The 14,366-nt window shown below is 34.8% G+C and overlaps 1 protein-coding gene across 6 annotated transcripts in view; it reads right to left on the minus strand.

Annotated features, from left to right (window-relative positions):
• The window catches only part of WDR7 (WD repeat domain 7), a 383,698-nt gene that overhangs the window by 253,199 nt on the left and 116,133 nt on the right, over positions 1 to 14,366 (minus strand). For all 6 annotated transcript variants that reach the window (XM_082853270.1, XM_082853266.1, XM_082853267.1 and 3 more), the window contains 2 exons: positions 12,644 to 13,413; positions 11,243 to 11,331 (listed from right to left, as the gene is read on the minus strand). In XM_082853270.1, coding sequence (XP_082709396.1) covers positions 11,243 to 11,331; positions 12,644 to 13,413 — 859 coding nt within the window. The remainder of the gene's footprint in view (positions 1 to 11,242; positions 11,332 to 12,643; positions 13,414 to 14,366) is intronic.

The raw sequence follows: 14,366 nt of genomic DNA on the forward strand, positions 1-14,366 counted from the left end.
TTTTGTAATCTCTCCAACCAATATTCACTGAGATCATTTCAATTTATTACTCATTTTATAAAAACTCAATTTAAATTATACCAACTTGTAAAATACAACTTTTAAAATATAACAATTTAAAGTTAAATTAAATATACTTAACTCTTGTTAGAAGACTCCTAACATAGCTCCATTCTTCAGTTTAAAAAAAATTTTTATGATACAAATGCTTTATATTCTAAAATAATTACTGTGCATGTTATAATCCTTATAGAATAGGTAGAACAACACCCACCCTCCCCCCAAAAAAGTTATGTTACCAGGAAAATGTTCAGCTTAAATTATCACATGAAAAGGCAAAAGGACCGTATGGTGCACACATTCTACAACTGAAGGTCAACATTAAGATTTAGAGGTCACCATTTGACACTTCCTTCCTATGGAGAAATTACCATATGTCATGCACAAGCATCTTCAAATTAATCCCTCTCCTTTCTTCTGTCATTGAACAGCAATAGGTTTGGGCTCCTGAACAGATTAAGCATTGTCTGCTGAATGATATGTTTGCTTTTCATGCAGTGAAGTTCTTTTGTAACTACAGGACAGTTGCATGAAAACAACTTTTCATAATTTCCTCACGAATGCATCATAATGTCAATCAGACACGTGTGAGGTAAACCGGAGAACTAAAAGAAGTATATAAGCAGTAATAAAAAACAGAAAATCCAACTCCATAAACCCTAAGAAGCACCTCTTGCACACATGAAAATTTTATCTGGGAAATTATCATTCTTTTTATTATAACAGACCTGTTTTTTGTTCCTTATGAAATTACAAGTACTTTATAATGTTATACTTATGAAAGGATTAGAATTACTCTCAATTGTATATTTCATAAGATCTAAGAATTCCATTGTAATCTTGCAAAGAAATCCGCAATATTTCTACATATTCCATTGAATAATTTCTCATTTTTAAATCATTTTTAAATACAAACTCAGTAATTATGGCCTATAAGATATTCAATTCCCCATGCAAAAAGTTGGTAAGCCTTTGGTGGCAAGGAGTAAATTTACAGGTTTTAGCTTTCATGCCACCAAAATTGTTAAGCAAGTTCCTCTGGTGGTTTCCAACAGTTGGGGTTTTCTATAATTTCACTTTAAATAAAGGAGAAATTATTATTCCTGAAAAGTCTGGGTTAACTTCGTCTGACTTTATCATTAATTCTGAAAGGACACTAGAATGGTAAGGTGAAAAAATTCAATACAAACAAACCAAAGTTTAGGAATGAGTGATCATTTCCCTAGCTAGGTCAAATAAGGAGTGGGATTAAACTATAATGTTTTCCCTAAATCACAAGTTGAAAGGACACTAGAAATGCTACTGGCAAAACTGCTAGAATATGTCTTAATAGAATAATGTTCAATATATATAGCTTTATTTGTAATGAGAGAAATAAATAGATGCTCTGAGTATTATATTTCTGGAGTCCTGTTTAAATGGTATTGCAGGGCTTCCCTGGTGGCGCAGTGGTTGCGAGTCCGCCTGCCGATGCAGGGGACACGGGTTCGTGCCCCGGTCCGGGAAGATCCCACGTGCCGCGGAGCGGCTGGGCCCATGAGCCATGGCCGCTGAACCTGCGCGTCCGGAGCCTCTGCTCCGCAGCGGGAGGGGCCACAACAGTGAGAGGCCCGCGTGACGCAAAAAAAAAAAAAAAAAAAAAAAAAGATAAATAAATGGTATTGCAATGTAGAAAAAGCCTTTTACACTTTCCTTTAATAAATTCTGTGGGCACTTAAAATAAAAAAAATACTGTAACAGAAATCAAGGAATCAGATTTACTATGCTTTAAAAATCTCTGCATCATCATCAAGAAATACTTTATTCAGATTACCTCATAACTGAAACTGCAGAATCTAGAACTGTTTTCATAATTCATTGAGAATACTGAAATTAAACTCTACTACGGCTTTAAAAACTGTCCACATATAGAAAAGTCAGCAATAGAAATTAGAAGAAAAAAGTACACTACCATAATAAAAAGCTCAAGATTTAATGACACATAATAAATCTGAATAATTTATGTATGGCACTGAACATCGAAGATTTATACCATAAAACATAAGCAAGCATTTAATTTCTTGAAATAGAAAAGCTGCCATGCCAACTTTTTGCTCCTCTTACCAATGTGCTCCTCTTATTAAGGATCAGCAAAACACAAGGGAAAATAGTCTCAGCACAGCTTCAAATGGTGACGGAACTGACACAAGTTCTCTTATTTTACCTGAGAAAGTTCTTTAGGTAATGTTGCAGCTAAGAGCCTCTCCACAACGGCTTACTCTCACATGAAAAGAAAGATGAAGATAAACATGTGTGACAACATATATGTGCACACATATGCTCTGGTTTCCCTTTAAATGGCATATATAGAAGTACTCAAAATGACAATAGCCATGGTTTCTGTCTTTGAACAGGTCTACCTCAGTCTTCCTTTGAAATCTAAATCTAAGCTCCATTTTTGCCAATCGCCATTGTGATATGAAAAATCTATATAGGGAAGAAAGCAAACATACTTTTGGTAGCAAGTGCTCCCTACATATTGGTTTAAACCTCATTACCCTCCCGGCAGATATACACAAATAGCCCTCTCAATACACTTTTCAGAAGAAAAAAAAAGATAACCTAGAAGGTACAGAAAACCAAATGCAATGCTGAAAAAGGAAGTTTTTTCAAAGCTAAACACTAAAAAGATAAATAAAATTATTTTACAATGAATCACTTTATCTGAAGTGTTATATGAGAATCATGAAGCTTTGAGAGGGAGAGGATAGAGGAGGAGAAAACATGAAAAAATTAGAAATGAGGAAACAGAGTCAATCACCATGTACTTAATACAAAGGCCTTCCACACGGGGTATGCCATCTAATACAGAGATCTTAGAGCAACATCTGCCTTTCTGTAAACTTCTTTTATGTCTACACTTTTATCTTAGGTAGACAGGCATTCTCATCATCTTTTAAATCAACATGAAGCATCAGGATAAGTCATTAACCAAACATCATAAGGAAAAAAGGATACCCTTAAAACACGGTAAGAGAAGAGCACAAATAGCTAAGGGCACTAAGGGAACACAAAGCTCCAGGAAGGAGAAAGGAGGAGGAGCTACCGTAAATCAGAATGAGTAAGAAGCCCAAGATGGTACTCTGACAAACAGACAGATATGCGTCAAGGCAAAATACGAAAGTGTTGATAATGTTTAAAAAATACAGTAACGCTACTTCGCCTCTAGATCACCACTGGATTACATTAGAATTGGAGTAAGTTCAGAGGGAGGGATAGTTTTATGTTGGCCTATAACTTCAATCAAAGAGTCAAAACAAAGAAAAACCAAAAGAAACACAACCTTTTGTAAAAGGTCTCCATTAACATGCAAAATAAATAAATGAGCAAGATAAAACCATGTGGAGAGAGTTCATCATAGTGAAAGATAAAATTATAATATAAAGACTAACTTGAATTAGACATATGAAGGCTATCAAAATTTTCTTTCATTTGATTAATGTAATCCGTGCCTACTCCATGCCAGGTACTAAGCTAAGCATATAAAAACATAAAGGTTAGACCAAGATGCTGCTCTCAAAGTACTCAGAGTCTGGCAGGAAAAGCAAATAAGCAGCCAGCTAAAGTCATAAACTGCACTCCTCTGGATCTCCTCCACTAGATATAAGCTCCCTGAAGGCAGGGATCTCTTGTCAGCCCTTACAGCCTCAGCTCCTAGATATTGACATATTGACTCTAGAAGCATAAAGAGTAGGTATCTATAGATTCATTCAATCGACAAATATTTACTGAGCTCCTTCTATGTACCAGCCACTGTTCCAAGCACTTGTGACAGATCAGTGGACAAAAAAGAAAAAACAGCCCTGCCCTCTGAGCTTCCAAAGCAGACCGAAGTTAGAGCTTCTGCAATTAAATTATAGCTATAGCAATTTTTTTTAAAGGGCACATAAGTTCAAACACAAAATTTTAAGGGATTCGCAGGCCTCTTCGTTAGCCTGACATGGGTACTCCTAGTTTTTTGCTATAGATCCTGGAAAAGGATGGTGAGTAACTATTGGTTATAATTTAGGAACAACTACTTCTTACTTCTAAGTTTAGACAACCTAAATTGGATCCACTTCTTAAAAATAAAATTGCAAATAATGTAGCATAACTTTAAGTTGCCTAGACTTACCTCCACACCTACCCCTGAGTAAAGATCTAACCATTAACATAAAGATATGGTCACAGTCAAAATAAGCACAAGAGGCACAGACCAAAGACTTTCGCCGTGAAATTACTGAATTGATAAAGAGAAGTACAATATGTCAGAATATAGAGAAGCCTAAAGCCATGGGCAGACTCAGGGATGTATGACCATGAACAAAAATTTACTTGGTTGACATCTCTGATCCCCTCCTCAAGTGAGATATTTTATAAACTGCAAAATCAAGTATCTAATAAATGAATACTGTCTCTATCAAAAAGTACGACTGTCAGTAAATGTTAATTATTGTAAAACACTGAATTAACAAGCCAACTGCTAGACAAAATAAACTTCTTGTGAAGAAATTATTTGCCATGAAATACCCTGATATTGTTTATGAGAAATTATGTTAGCAAAACTATTTATATCATTTTTATTCTCAGACCCAAATGCCTGTAAAAGGTCCAATTCCCAGCTAAAGTCTTTATTCCATATAGATTATTTTGGAGCTGAACAAGTATTAACCAACATAAAGTGACAGTTTATCGAAAAGAAGCATATTCATGTTTGCAATCCAACTTGAAAATAGATTGTGAGTCGATGTGGGCTACAGTGGGAGTCAGGAAAAGAAAACATAAGGAAAGATGAAAATGTTTAAAAGAAAACCAGTGTAAAAGAAGTCAGAGTAGAGAGATGAGACTAAATAATACTCTGCTGAAGAGCAGTCAAGGAATCAAAGCCCTTTATCTGTACAGCACCACCTCCTACCCTACATTGGTTATGTTCGTGTGTTATCTTCTAGACAGACATAAACTATTCAAGACAGTATACACTAGACTAATCCCTCTGTACCCCAAATAGAGTTGTTTGGAGGAAAAACAAAAGTGCTTAACAAATATATGTTAAAGAAATATTACATTTTAATATTGAAATAGAAAATGAGTTTTATAATGCCATCCTAAAGCATTTTACTATGTAATTCTCAGTACAGATTGCTAACCTTCATTTACTTTATAAGACAAGCGTCTGTGCTGTTCTAAATGGAAATTCCTAAATCTATCACCTTAAGTAAATGCTTTAGAAAAAGACAATTTTTAGTTCCTTCTTCGCTGCTCTCAAGACTCAAGGCTTTTCCAAGAGGAGCAACATTAAAGCACTCCAACTTTAAAATCCTCAGATCTGGCCAAGGGGGCAAATTCAATACCATCATGGTGGTGAAATATATAATGCATCATTGATCAATAAGAAATAACAATTCTAAAGGTTTATGCACCCAATAAAGAGAGCTTCAAAATATATTAAGCAAAAACTGATAGAAATGCAGGGAGGGATAAACATATCCACAATTGCTGCAGAATTCAATACCCTTTCTAAACGATAGAACCAAGTGGGCAGAAAAATCAGCTAATAATATGCTAAACTTGAATACTCTTAAGCAACGTGACCTGATATTTATAAAACACTCCACCCAACAAGAGCAGAATACACAGTCATCTGAAGTGCACACACTATACTGACCAAGAAAGACCATATTTAGGGCCATAAAACAAGTCTCAATATTCAAAGAATCCAAACCATACAAAGTATATTATCTGACCATAAATTAGAAATCAATAGCAGACAGATCCTTGGAAAGTTCCCAAATGTTTGCAAATTTAACTCAATAATAAATTACCCAGGGATAAAAGAAAAAGTCGAAAGAAAAAGGAAAAGGAAAACATATCGAAATATGTGGGATGCTACTAAAGCTGTACTTAGGGTAAATTTGTAGTGCTGACTGCCTATATTAGGAAAGAAGAAAAGTTTTATATCCATGACCTCAGGTTCTACTCTAAAAAAATAAAAATAAAAAATACAAGCAAATTTAAAGCAAAAGAAGTGAAATAATAACAAGCAAAGCAGAAATAAATGAAATAGAAAACAGAATAACAACATTAAAAACTGATGAAACCCAAAGCTGATTAAAAACTACAAAACTGCTAAGTTACTAGCTAGACTGATCAGGAAAAAAGAGAAAAAACATAAGTTATGAATAATAGAAATGAGATAGGGGATGTCATTTCAAATCCTACAGATATGATATTGAAAGGAAAATAAGAGAATATTAAACAACTTTTTGCCAATATATTTGACACAAACTACCAAAGTTCACCCAAGATGCATTTAAAAAAAAAAAACACCTAAATAGCTCTGTATCTATTAAAGCATTTAAATTTGTAGTTAAAAAAATCTTCCCATAAAGAAAACCCTATGCCCACATATTTTCACTGGTGAAACAGATCAAACAAGTAAAAAATAGTATCAATTCTACAGATGCCCTTCCAGAAAACACAAGAAAAGGGATAACATCCTAAGTCATTCTGTGAGACCAGCATTATCCTGTTACCAAAACTGAGCAAACACATTATTGAAATGAAAAACTCTAGACCCAAATCCCTCATGATCATACACATAAAAACTCTTAACAAAATTTTAGCAAATTATATCCAATAATCTATAAAAAGGATAATTCATCATGACCAAGTGTGATCTACTCCAGGATTGCAAGGTTTCTTAAAATTCAGAAGTCAATGTTCTTGGACTTACTGAGAAAATAAAGGAGAAAATTCATTTGATAATTTCAATGGATGCAGAAAAATCATCTGACAAAATCTAACATCCGTTCATAATTTTAAAATATCAGCAAACTAGGAATAGGAGGGAACTTCCTCAACATCCAGCTCATCTAAGAAAAACTTATAGCTAACATCATACTTAATAGTAAAAGACTGAATGCTTTATCCCTAAGATTGGGAATGAGGCAAGGATGTCTGCTCTAACTTCAATTCAACATCAGTAAGTAACCATCAATCGTAAAAAGTTTTTAAAAATTAATCATAACTGGACTTCCCTGGTGGTGCAGTGGTTAAGAATCCGCCTGCCAATGCAGGGGACATGAGTTTGAACCCTGGTCCGGGAAGATCCCACATGCCACAGAGCAACTAAGCCCATGTGCCACAACTACTGAGTCTGTGTTCTAGAGCCCGCGAGCCACAACTACTTAAGCCCGCGTGCCTAGAGCCCGTGCTCTGCAACAAGAGAAGCCACCACAATGAGAAGCCCGCGCACCGCAATGAAGAGTAGCCCCCGCTCGCCATAACTAGAGAAAGCCCACACACAGCAACAAAGACCCAATGCAGTCAGAAATAAATAAAATAAATAAACTTATTAAAAAAAGTAATAATAACAGCATATTGAATCCCAAGGAAGTGGGAGAAGAGCAGAATTTAGTGAAACAGGAAAAAATATGCATTCGAAAGGCTAAACAAAGGCACTACGGATTAAAAAGACTGATAAAGCCCCAGTAAGACTGATCAAGAAAAAAGAAAGCTACAAATGATTAATATCAGGAATAAAAATGGAGACATCACCACAGATACTACAGAAATTAAAAAGATAAGATGTTATCTTTTCAAATGCAAACACATTTGAAAATTTAGAACTAGAAAAATCCCTAAATATATACTACTTAATGAAACTGACACAAAAAGAAACAGAAAATCTGAAGTTCTATAACAATGAGAGAAACTGAACCCAGAATTTTACAACTCCCCACAAAGAAAATTCTAAGTCTAACCCCAGCAAATTCCACTGCACATTTATGAAATAATTAATGCCAATCTCACACAAATTCTACCTAAAAATGGAAAAGGAAGATTCCCCAATCCATTTGCCAAAACTTGAATAAAGTAAAACCTTACATAAATATTAGAAGAAAACGTTTTCCTAAATAAAAAATATTAAATTAAATGCAACAATATATAAGATAATAATACATCACAAGATTGGTTTTATTCTGGAATGCAAAATTGGGTTGTAAATTCATCACATTAATAGAGTAAAAAAATTATATAGTCACCTCAATAGATACAGAAAAAGCATGATAAAATCCAACATACACTGATGATAAACACTTAGCAAAGGAACAGAAGAGTTAATTTCTTAAATTATCTGTAAAAGCATACAGGAATTATCATAATTATGAAATCTTAAAAGTTCTCCCTTTGATACTGGGAATAAAAAAGTTGTTCCATATGATTGTCCATATGATCAAAAGAATCTACAGGGGGCTTCCCTGGTGGCGCAGTGGTTGAGAGTCCGCCTGCCGATGCAGGGGATACGGGTTCGTGCCCGGTCTGGGAGGATCCCACATGCCGCGGAGCGGCTGGGCCCCTGAGCCATGGCCGCTGAGCCTGCGCGTCAGGAGCCTGTGCTCCGCAACGGGAGAGGCCACAGCAGTGAGAGGCCCGCGTACCATTAAAAAAAAAAAAAAAAAAAAAAAAGAATCTACAGAAAAGTATTACCTTTAATAGGTGAATTTAGCAAGATTCTTTGATATAAGGTCAATATACAAAAGTCAACTGCATTTCTATATCAGGGACACAGAAAATGAAGAAATTTAATATCAATTAGATATTAAATAGAGTATTTTAAAAATCTAATATCTAGGAATAAATCTAACAAAAGAAATATAAGACCTCTATATAGAAAACTATACAGAGTTTTGATAGCTAAATAAGACCTAAATAAATGTAGAGATATATCAAGTTGATGGATTAAATGAGTGAACCCCATTAAGAAAATAATTCTCCCCCAAATGATCTACAAATTCAATAAAATCAAAGTTAAAATCACAATAGGCCTTTGTGATAATAATAAAACAGTTCTAACGTTTATACTGAAATTCAAAAGGACAAGAATAGTCAAGACATTCTTTAAGAAAAACGGGTGGAAAGACTTGATCTATTAAATATCAAGTCTTATTACAGAGCTACAGTAATTAAGGCACAATGATACACAAACAAATCAAAGTGCTCAAACAGCTCAGAAATAGACTACCATATATAAGGACATTATATTTATGACAAAAATGGCACTGCAAAGCAGTGGGGAAAGAATCCTCTCTTTAATAAATCATGCTGTACCAATTTGGTATATGGAAGTAAAATCAAAACAGGACCCCTGCTTCACATAATACACAAAATTAAGGTCTAGGGGGACTATAGACCTAAATGAGAAAAGTAAAATAAGAAAGCTTCCAAAAGAAAATAAAGAAGAATATCCTCATATCAGAGTAGAAATATCAGGGGAATTTCTTAAATAGGACACAAAAATATTAATCAGGAATGAAAATACTGATATGTCAGATATACTAGCCATACCAAAATGGCTAAAGTGAAAAACATGGAAAATATTAAGTGTTGGCTAGGATATCTTACCAGCTATATATGAGAGGTCTCACTGATCCATATCCCAGCTAACACAACAATTTCCATCTTTTTCCCCTTAGCCAGTTTGATGGATGCATATGTCTCTCACTTAGGAAAACATGTTAACATTATCCACAATTAAAGCTGAAGATAAATATATGCAGAAATTCCACTTTTGGTTACATACACAACAGAAACGCTTCTAATATACACTAAGATTCAAATAAAGAATGTTCATAGCAGAATTATTTATGAAAATGAAACACTGGAAGTAATCCAAGTGTCTATTGACCAAGAAATGGATGAAAAAATTGTGGTCTATTCATTCATCAGAATAGTATACAGCAATAAAATGAACAATGAAAATGAACAAACTATAGTCACGTGCAACAACACTAATAAATCTCACAAAAGTAGCCAAACACAAAAGAACGCATGCTCCATGACTAACTGAACACATATAAAATTCAAAACACAGGCAAAACTAAACCATAGTGTTTAGGGATTTAAACTTAGGTGGTACAACCATAAAGGAAAGCAAGGAAATGATTTCCTAAAAGTCAAGATAGTCGTTACCTTTGGAAGAGGAAGGTATACTGATTGGGAGGGAACATGTAGGAGGTTTCAGGAGTACTGGCAATGTTCTATTTCTTGTCCAGGGATATAGTTACATGGGTGTTCAGCTTGTAAAAATCACTGAGCTGCATATTTGTTTTGTGCACTTTTCTGTGTGTATTTCACACATACACAAGTATAAGTTATCTAATTAAAACTTTTATATATATTCATATAGACTATTATAAAATGAGTATAAAGGCTTGATGAGAAGACAGGGGAGTAAGAGAGGTGACCACATGGGGCTGGAAATGAAGGATAGGAGTGGCATAGAGAGTGGGATAGCTTATCTTCCATAATGAGAAGCTACGACACAGTACCTAAAACTAAAAACCAAGTATACCATTTAAGGATATTAAAGTTAGGACAAACAATCAGCTAAGAGAGCAGAGGACTTGTTCTAGGAAAGAGGAAAACTGTAGGCATGAAGTTGGAGGCCTATTGTTCACCAAACAAATTTTGCGGAACTGTTCACTGACTCTTTAACACCTTAAACAAATTTTTTGAAAAAAGAACATCCTACAATGTCACCATTTACAAGCACAACCTTCAACTTAGCCTAAAGGAAAGCTCTCTAAGCAGAAGTGACTCCCCCCTGAACTCTCTTGTCAAGTCCTAAAATTAGTGTAAAAGAAAATAAAGGAAGAAAAACTCAATCTTTCTTCTATCCCCTAACAAAACAAAAGCTATGAACAAAAAGTTAAAGTATATAATGACTAAATAAAAAGAAACTATTTCCACTGTGGATTACAATGCATGAACTACTGGCAAATGACACAAGAATAGCTATAGTATGGAAATATGAATTTAAACATTTCTAAATGTAGTTTAAAAAATAGACATAACTTATAGACTCAAGATACACACATTAAGGCACTAGTGTTGTCAAGTTAAGGTGCCCCTAATGCATAAAAATTAGGCCAAAGACAGTACAATAAAATTATGTGAAATATGCTCATTTATCAATTTCTAAATAAATCTGATTTATTTTTAACTAACATCTTAATTATCCATATTTACATCTGGAATATAACAACTTTTCTCTATTTAACAATCTGAGACAAACAAAATGTTATGATTATACATTAGCTATGCCTCCTCAGTTTCTAGAGCTGAAATGTCATGTCAATTACTTAATAAGATTTAATTTTACCTTGTTTAATCTGTCCTTGCACAATATTACTGGAAGTTGGAGGAGAACCCCTTGTCTTAGAAAGGTCTGGGGTGCCTGGTCTAGGTGGCCTTTAAAAAGAAGAAGAAAATACATGTATATACACACATTCATAGTTTCATAATTCCAGAGCCATTTAAAATATTAAGCTTTCTAGTTCCAAATGAATTGCAAAAGAAACACATAACAGAACATTTTCAATTTGCTGTTCCAAAAAGATAGGGTTTTTTTGTTTTGTACCTATTAACATTTTCCGTTTCAGATTTTAATACAGAAAATTAAATGATTAACAAATAGCAAGTAAAAATTTTACATCTACAGTTTATGCTTTAAACTAGTTTAAGAAATATTTATGAACACTTTAATCTACTACCACTGACAGATAAATATCATAATTAACCCTTCATTCTTCAGTATTAGCATGCTGATATTTCAGCCCACTCCACATCATTGGTCCAAATGAACTTATGGAACAATATACTGAGTTTCAAAAAATTCAGCCCTATAATCTGAAAAAGGTAATAAGGCATTAAGAAATCTTCCACTCCACAGGCAGACTGTCCCCTTTTGAATTCCAGCCCTACCATTTTACTACTTGTGTGACCCTGGGCAAGTTACTTCACCTCTCTGTGTCTCAGCTCTATCATCTGTAGCAAAAGGATAATAAAAGTACCTACCTTATAGGGGTAAGGGCATTATGGAGATAACATCTGTAAAGTGCTTACAACAGAGCCAGACACTAGGTAAGTGCTACTTTAGTACGTTAGATTTTAAAAAATCCTAAATGTAGTCGGCTCTCAATAAAGTATAATAAAACCAGAGTTTAAAAAGTTGTCTTCATGACTTCTGGAAAATGAGAAATAGCAACTCAGGTTAAATACGTAGAAATATTACAAGAATACTCTCCTGCACTTTAAAAAGTTGTTTCCTCTTTTCCCAGAGAAATTCTGACTATACTTCTCACAAAATGCTGAAGCCAGCCACTGAACACTTACCATTCATCACCGTGGGTCACACATTTTAACCAAATATACAATTTGAATTAAATGTTAGTGCAAACTGTAAATAGATACAATCTAAGATTATATTTACTGAAGAGCTAGTCTATAATTTGTTAAAGCTAAACTCTGACCTACTCCCTCATTCTAAGTTTTTTTAAAATAGCTACTAAGTATGTCTGAGTATAGATAAAACTGTACAATTTGATTATATTTTGTCATGCATGTTGTATTTAAAATTTAAAGGGGAAACACTGAGATGACACAAAAATGCCAAGGTGTGTAGAGCGCCCCACCCCCCAAAAAAAGGTAGTAAGTGACAAAAATAAAACAGGTTTCTTTTTTTTTGAAACATAAGAATAAAATCAAACTATCATGGTCACACCTGGTAGGGCCCTTCTTCATATGATCACCAATAAAAGTTGCATTGGTCATACTCATTAAGGTATTTGCCAAAGATATGATAGACAGGAGATGTTGTGTGGTGACGGCCCGGGACACTCCGTAAGTTCCCTTTCCTACTCCCTCCGTCGCCAGCAGCTTTCTTCCTACTTCTGCTTTCCCATGTGATAGTTTACAAGCAGCCTGATTATAACCAGGAAGCATCAGTGACATATGACCCCCTCTCGATAAGAGGCCGAACGATACTGTGCAGTGGGGTTTCAGCATTCCAAGGCGATCAAGACAGACTTCATCCAGAACATCATTCAAACCCCAGGCATGAAGGCAGGACATGAACAATTTTGCTGTGTCCATAGTCAGATTATACTCTAACAGGGTCAGTGGCTTAGATTTGCTGGCTCGATATTCGGGATCACCTTCTTCCCGCCTCTGTCTCATTATCTCCTCATCCTCCTCTTCATCATCAAGGAGATGTTCCTTTATGTTCTCTTTGATAGTTTCTTTCACTTGTTGGAAGAGAACTGCTGCTCGTTTTCCAGTTAGAAAAGAGCCCCCTTTGTCTGAACCGCCAGATGCTTTTTGCAGATTCTCTGGGGAAATAAGCGCAGTATTCGGCCTAGAGGCTTCTTCAGTCAGGAGCTGAATAATCAACGCTTCCACATCAAAGAAAAGCACATGTATGTCCGGGTCTGTTAGGTTTGTCTTTATTGCTTGAACCATCAGGGAGTTATGAGAATATTTAGGTAAATTTCCCTGCAACAAATATTTTTAAAAGATGGCTATAATTCAAAGTATTTAATTTCATGCATTCATTAATGAACAATAAATAATCAAAGGGATTTAAATGCTTATTAAGCTGTCTTTTTAGGTATCTATATCATTAAAAGTAACATACTAACTCTGCCAATCAGCAGCATATAAAAGATATGAACTTAAACAATTAGAAGAACTTTGAAACAATTATAAGACTGTCAATTAATCTTTTAAAAAAAAGAAAATGAAAGTTAATTATTGAAGCAGGGAGTCTTTTTACTCATAGAACAGATTAAAAATTGTTTCAATAACTTATATGCAAATTCTATCTCTGCGAATGTAATACTACTTGTTCCACCTGAAAGAATAATGCATTCATCACAGCTACACATCCTTTTAAGTTGCTGCACCATCAAATTCCTCCTTTTTTACTTTACCTTCAATCTCTCCCTCTCCATAAAGTCTTTTCCCTCAATAGAGAACATGTTCAAGTCTACTTAGTCTTTAAAAGTGTTATCCTTTGACCATGTTCCTTCTTCTATTTCTTTCCCAGTCTACTGCCCCTTTTAGCCACATTTAAGGAAAGTAGTAGACTAATCCAGTGGAAACTTTTCAGTCCCTCTCCTCGTTAATCTCTTTGCAGTATCTCTGACCATATCCATAATCTCTGACATTGCTGATTTTGCTAAGAGAGACAGAAAGAGAGAGAAAGTATAAAAAGAGCTTCCCAGAGAACACCTTCTTAATGAGCCTTCTAGTTCTGACCACCCTTCTCAGTCAGCTGCCCTGAAAAGTCATTCTTTCTCCCATATTAGAACTATCACCTATATGCAGGTGGCTCCCTAATCTCCATCACCAGCCAGACCAGCTCCTGAAAGAGTTTCAATCCTACAATTCCCACTGCTTATATCTGGATGTCCCATAGAACCTTGTACTTAATCTGTCCTAATCTC

This window comes from Leucopleurus acutus, assembly GCF_964270905.1.
Source record: "Leucopleurus acutus genome assembly, chromosome: 13".
NCBI classification, from domain to species: Eukaryota; Metazoa; Chordata; class Mammalia; order Artiodactyla; family Delphinidae; genus Leucopleurus; species Leucopleurus acutus.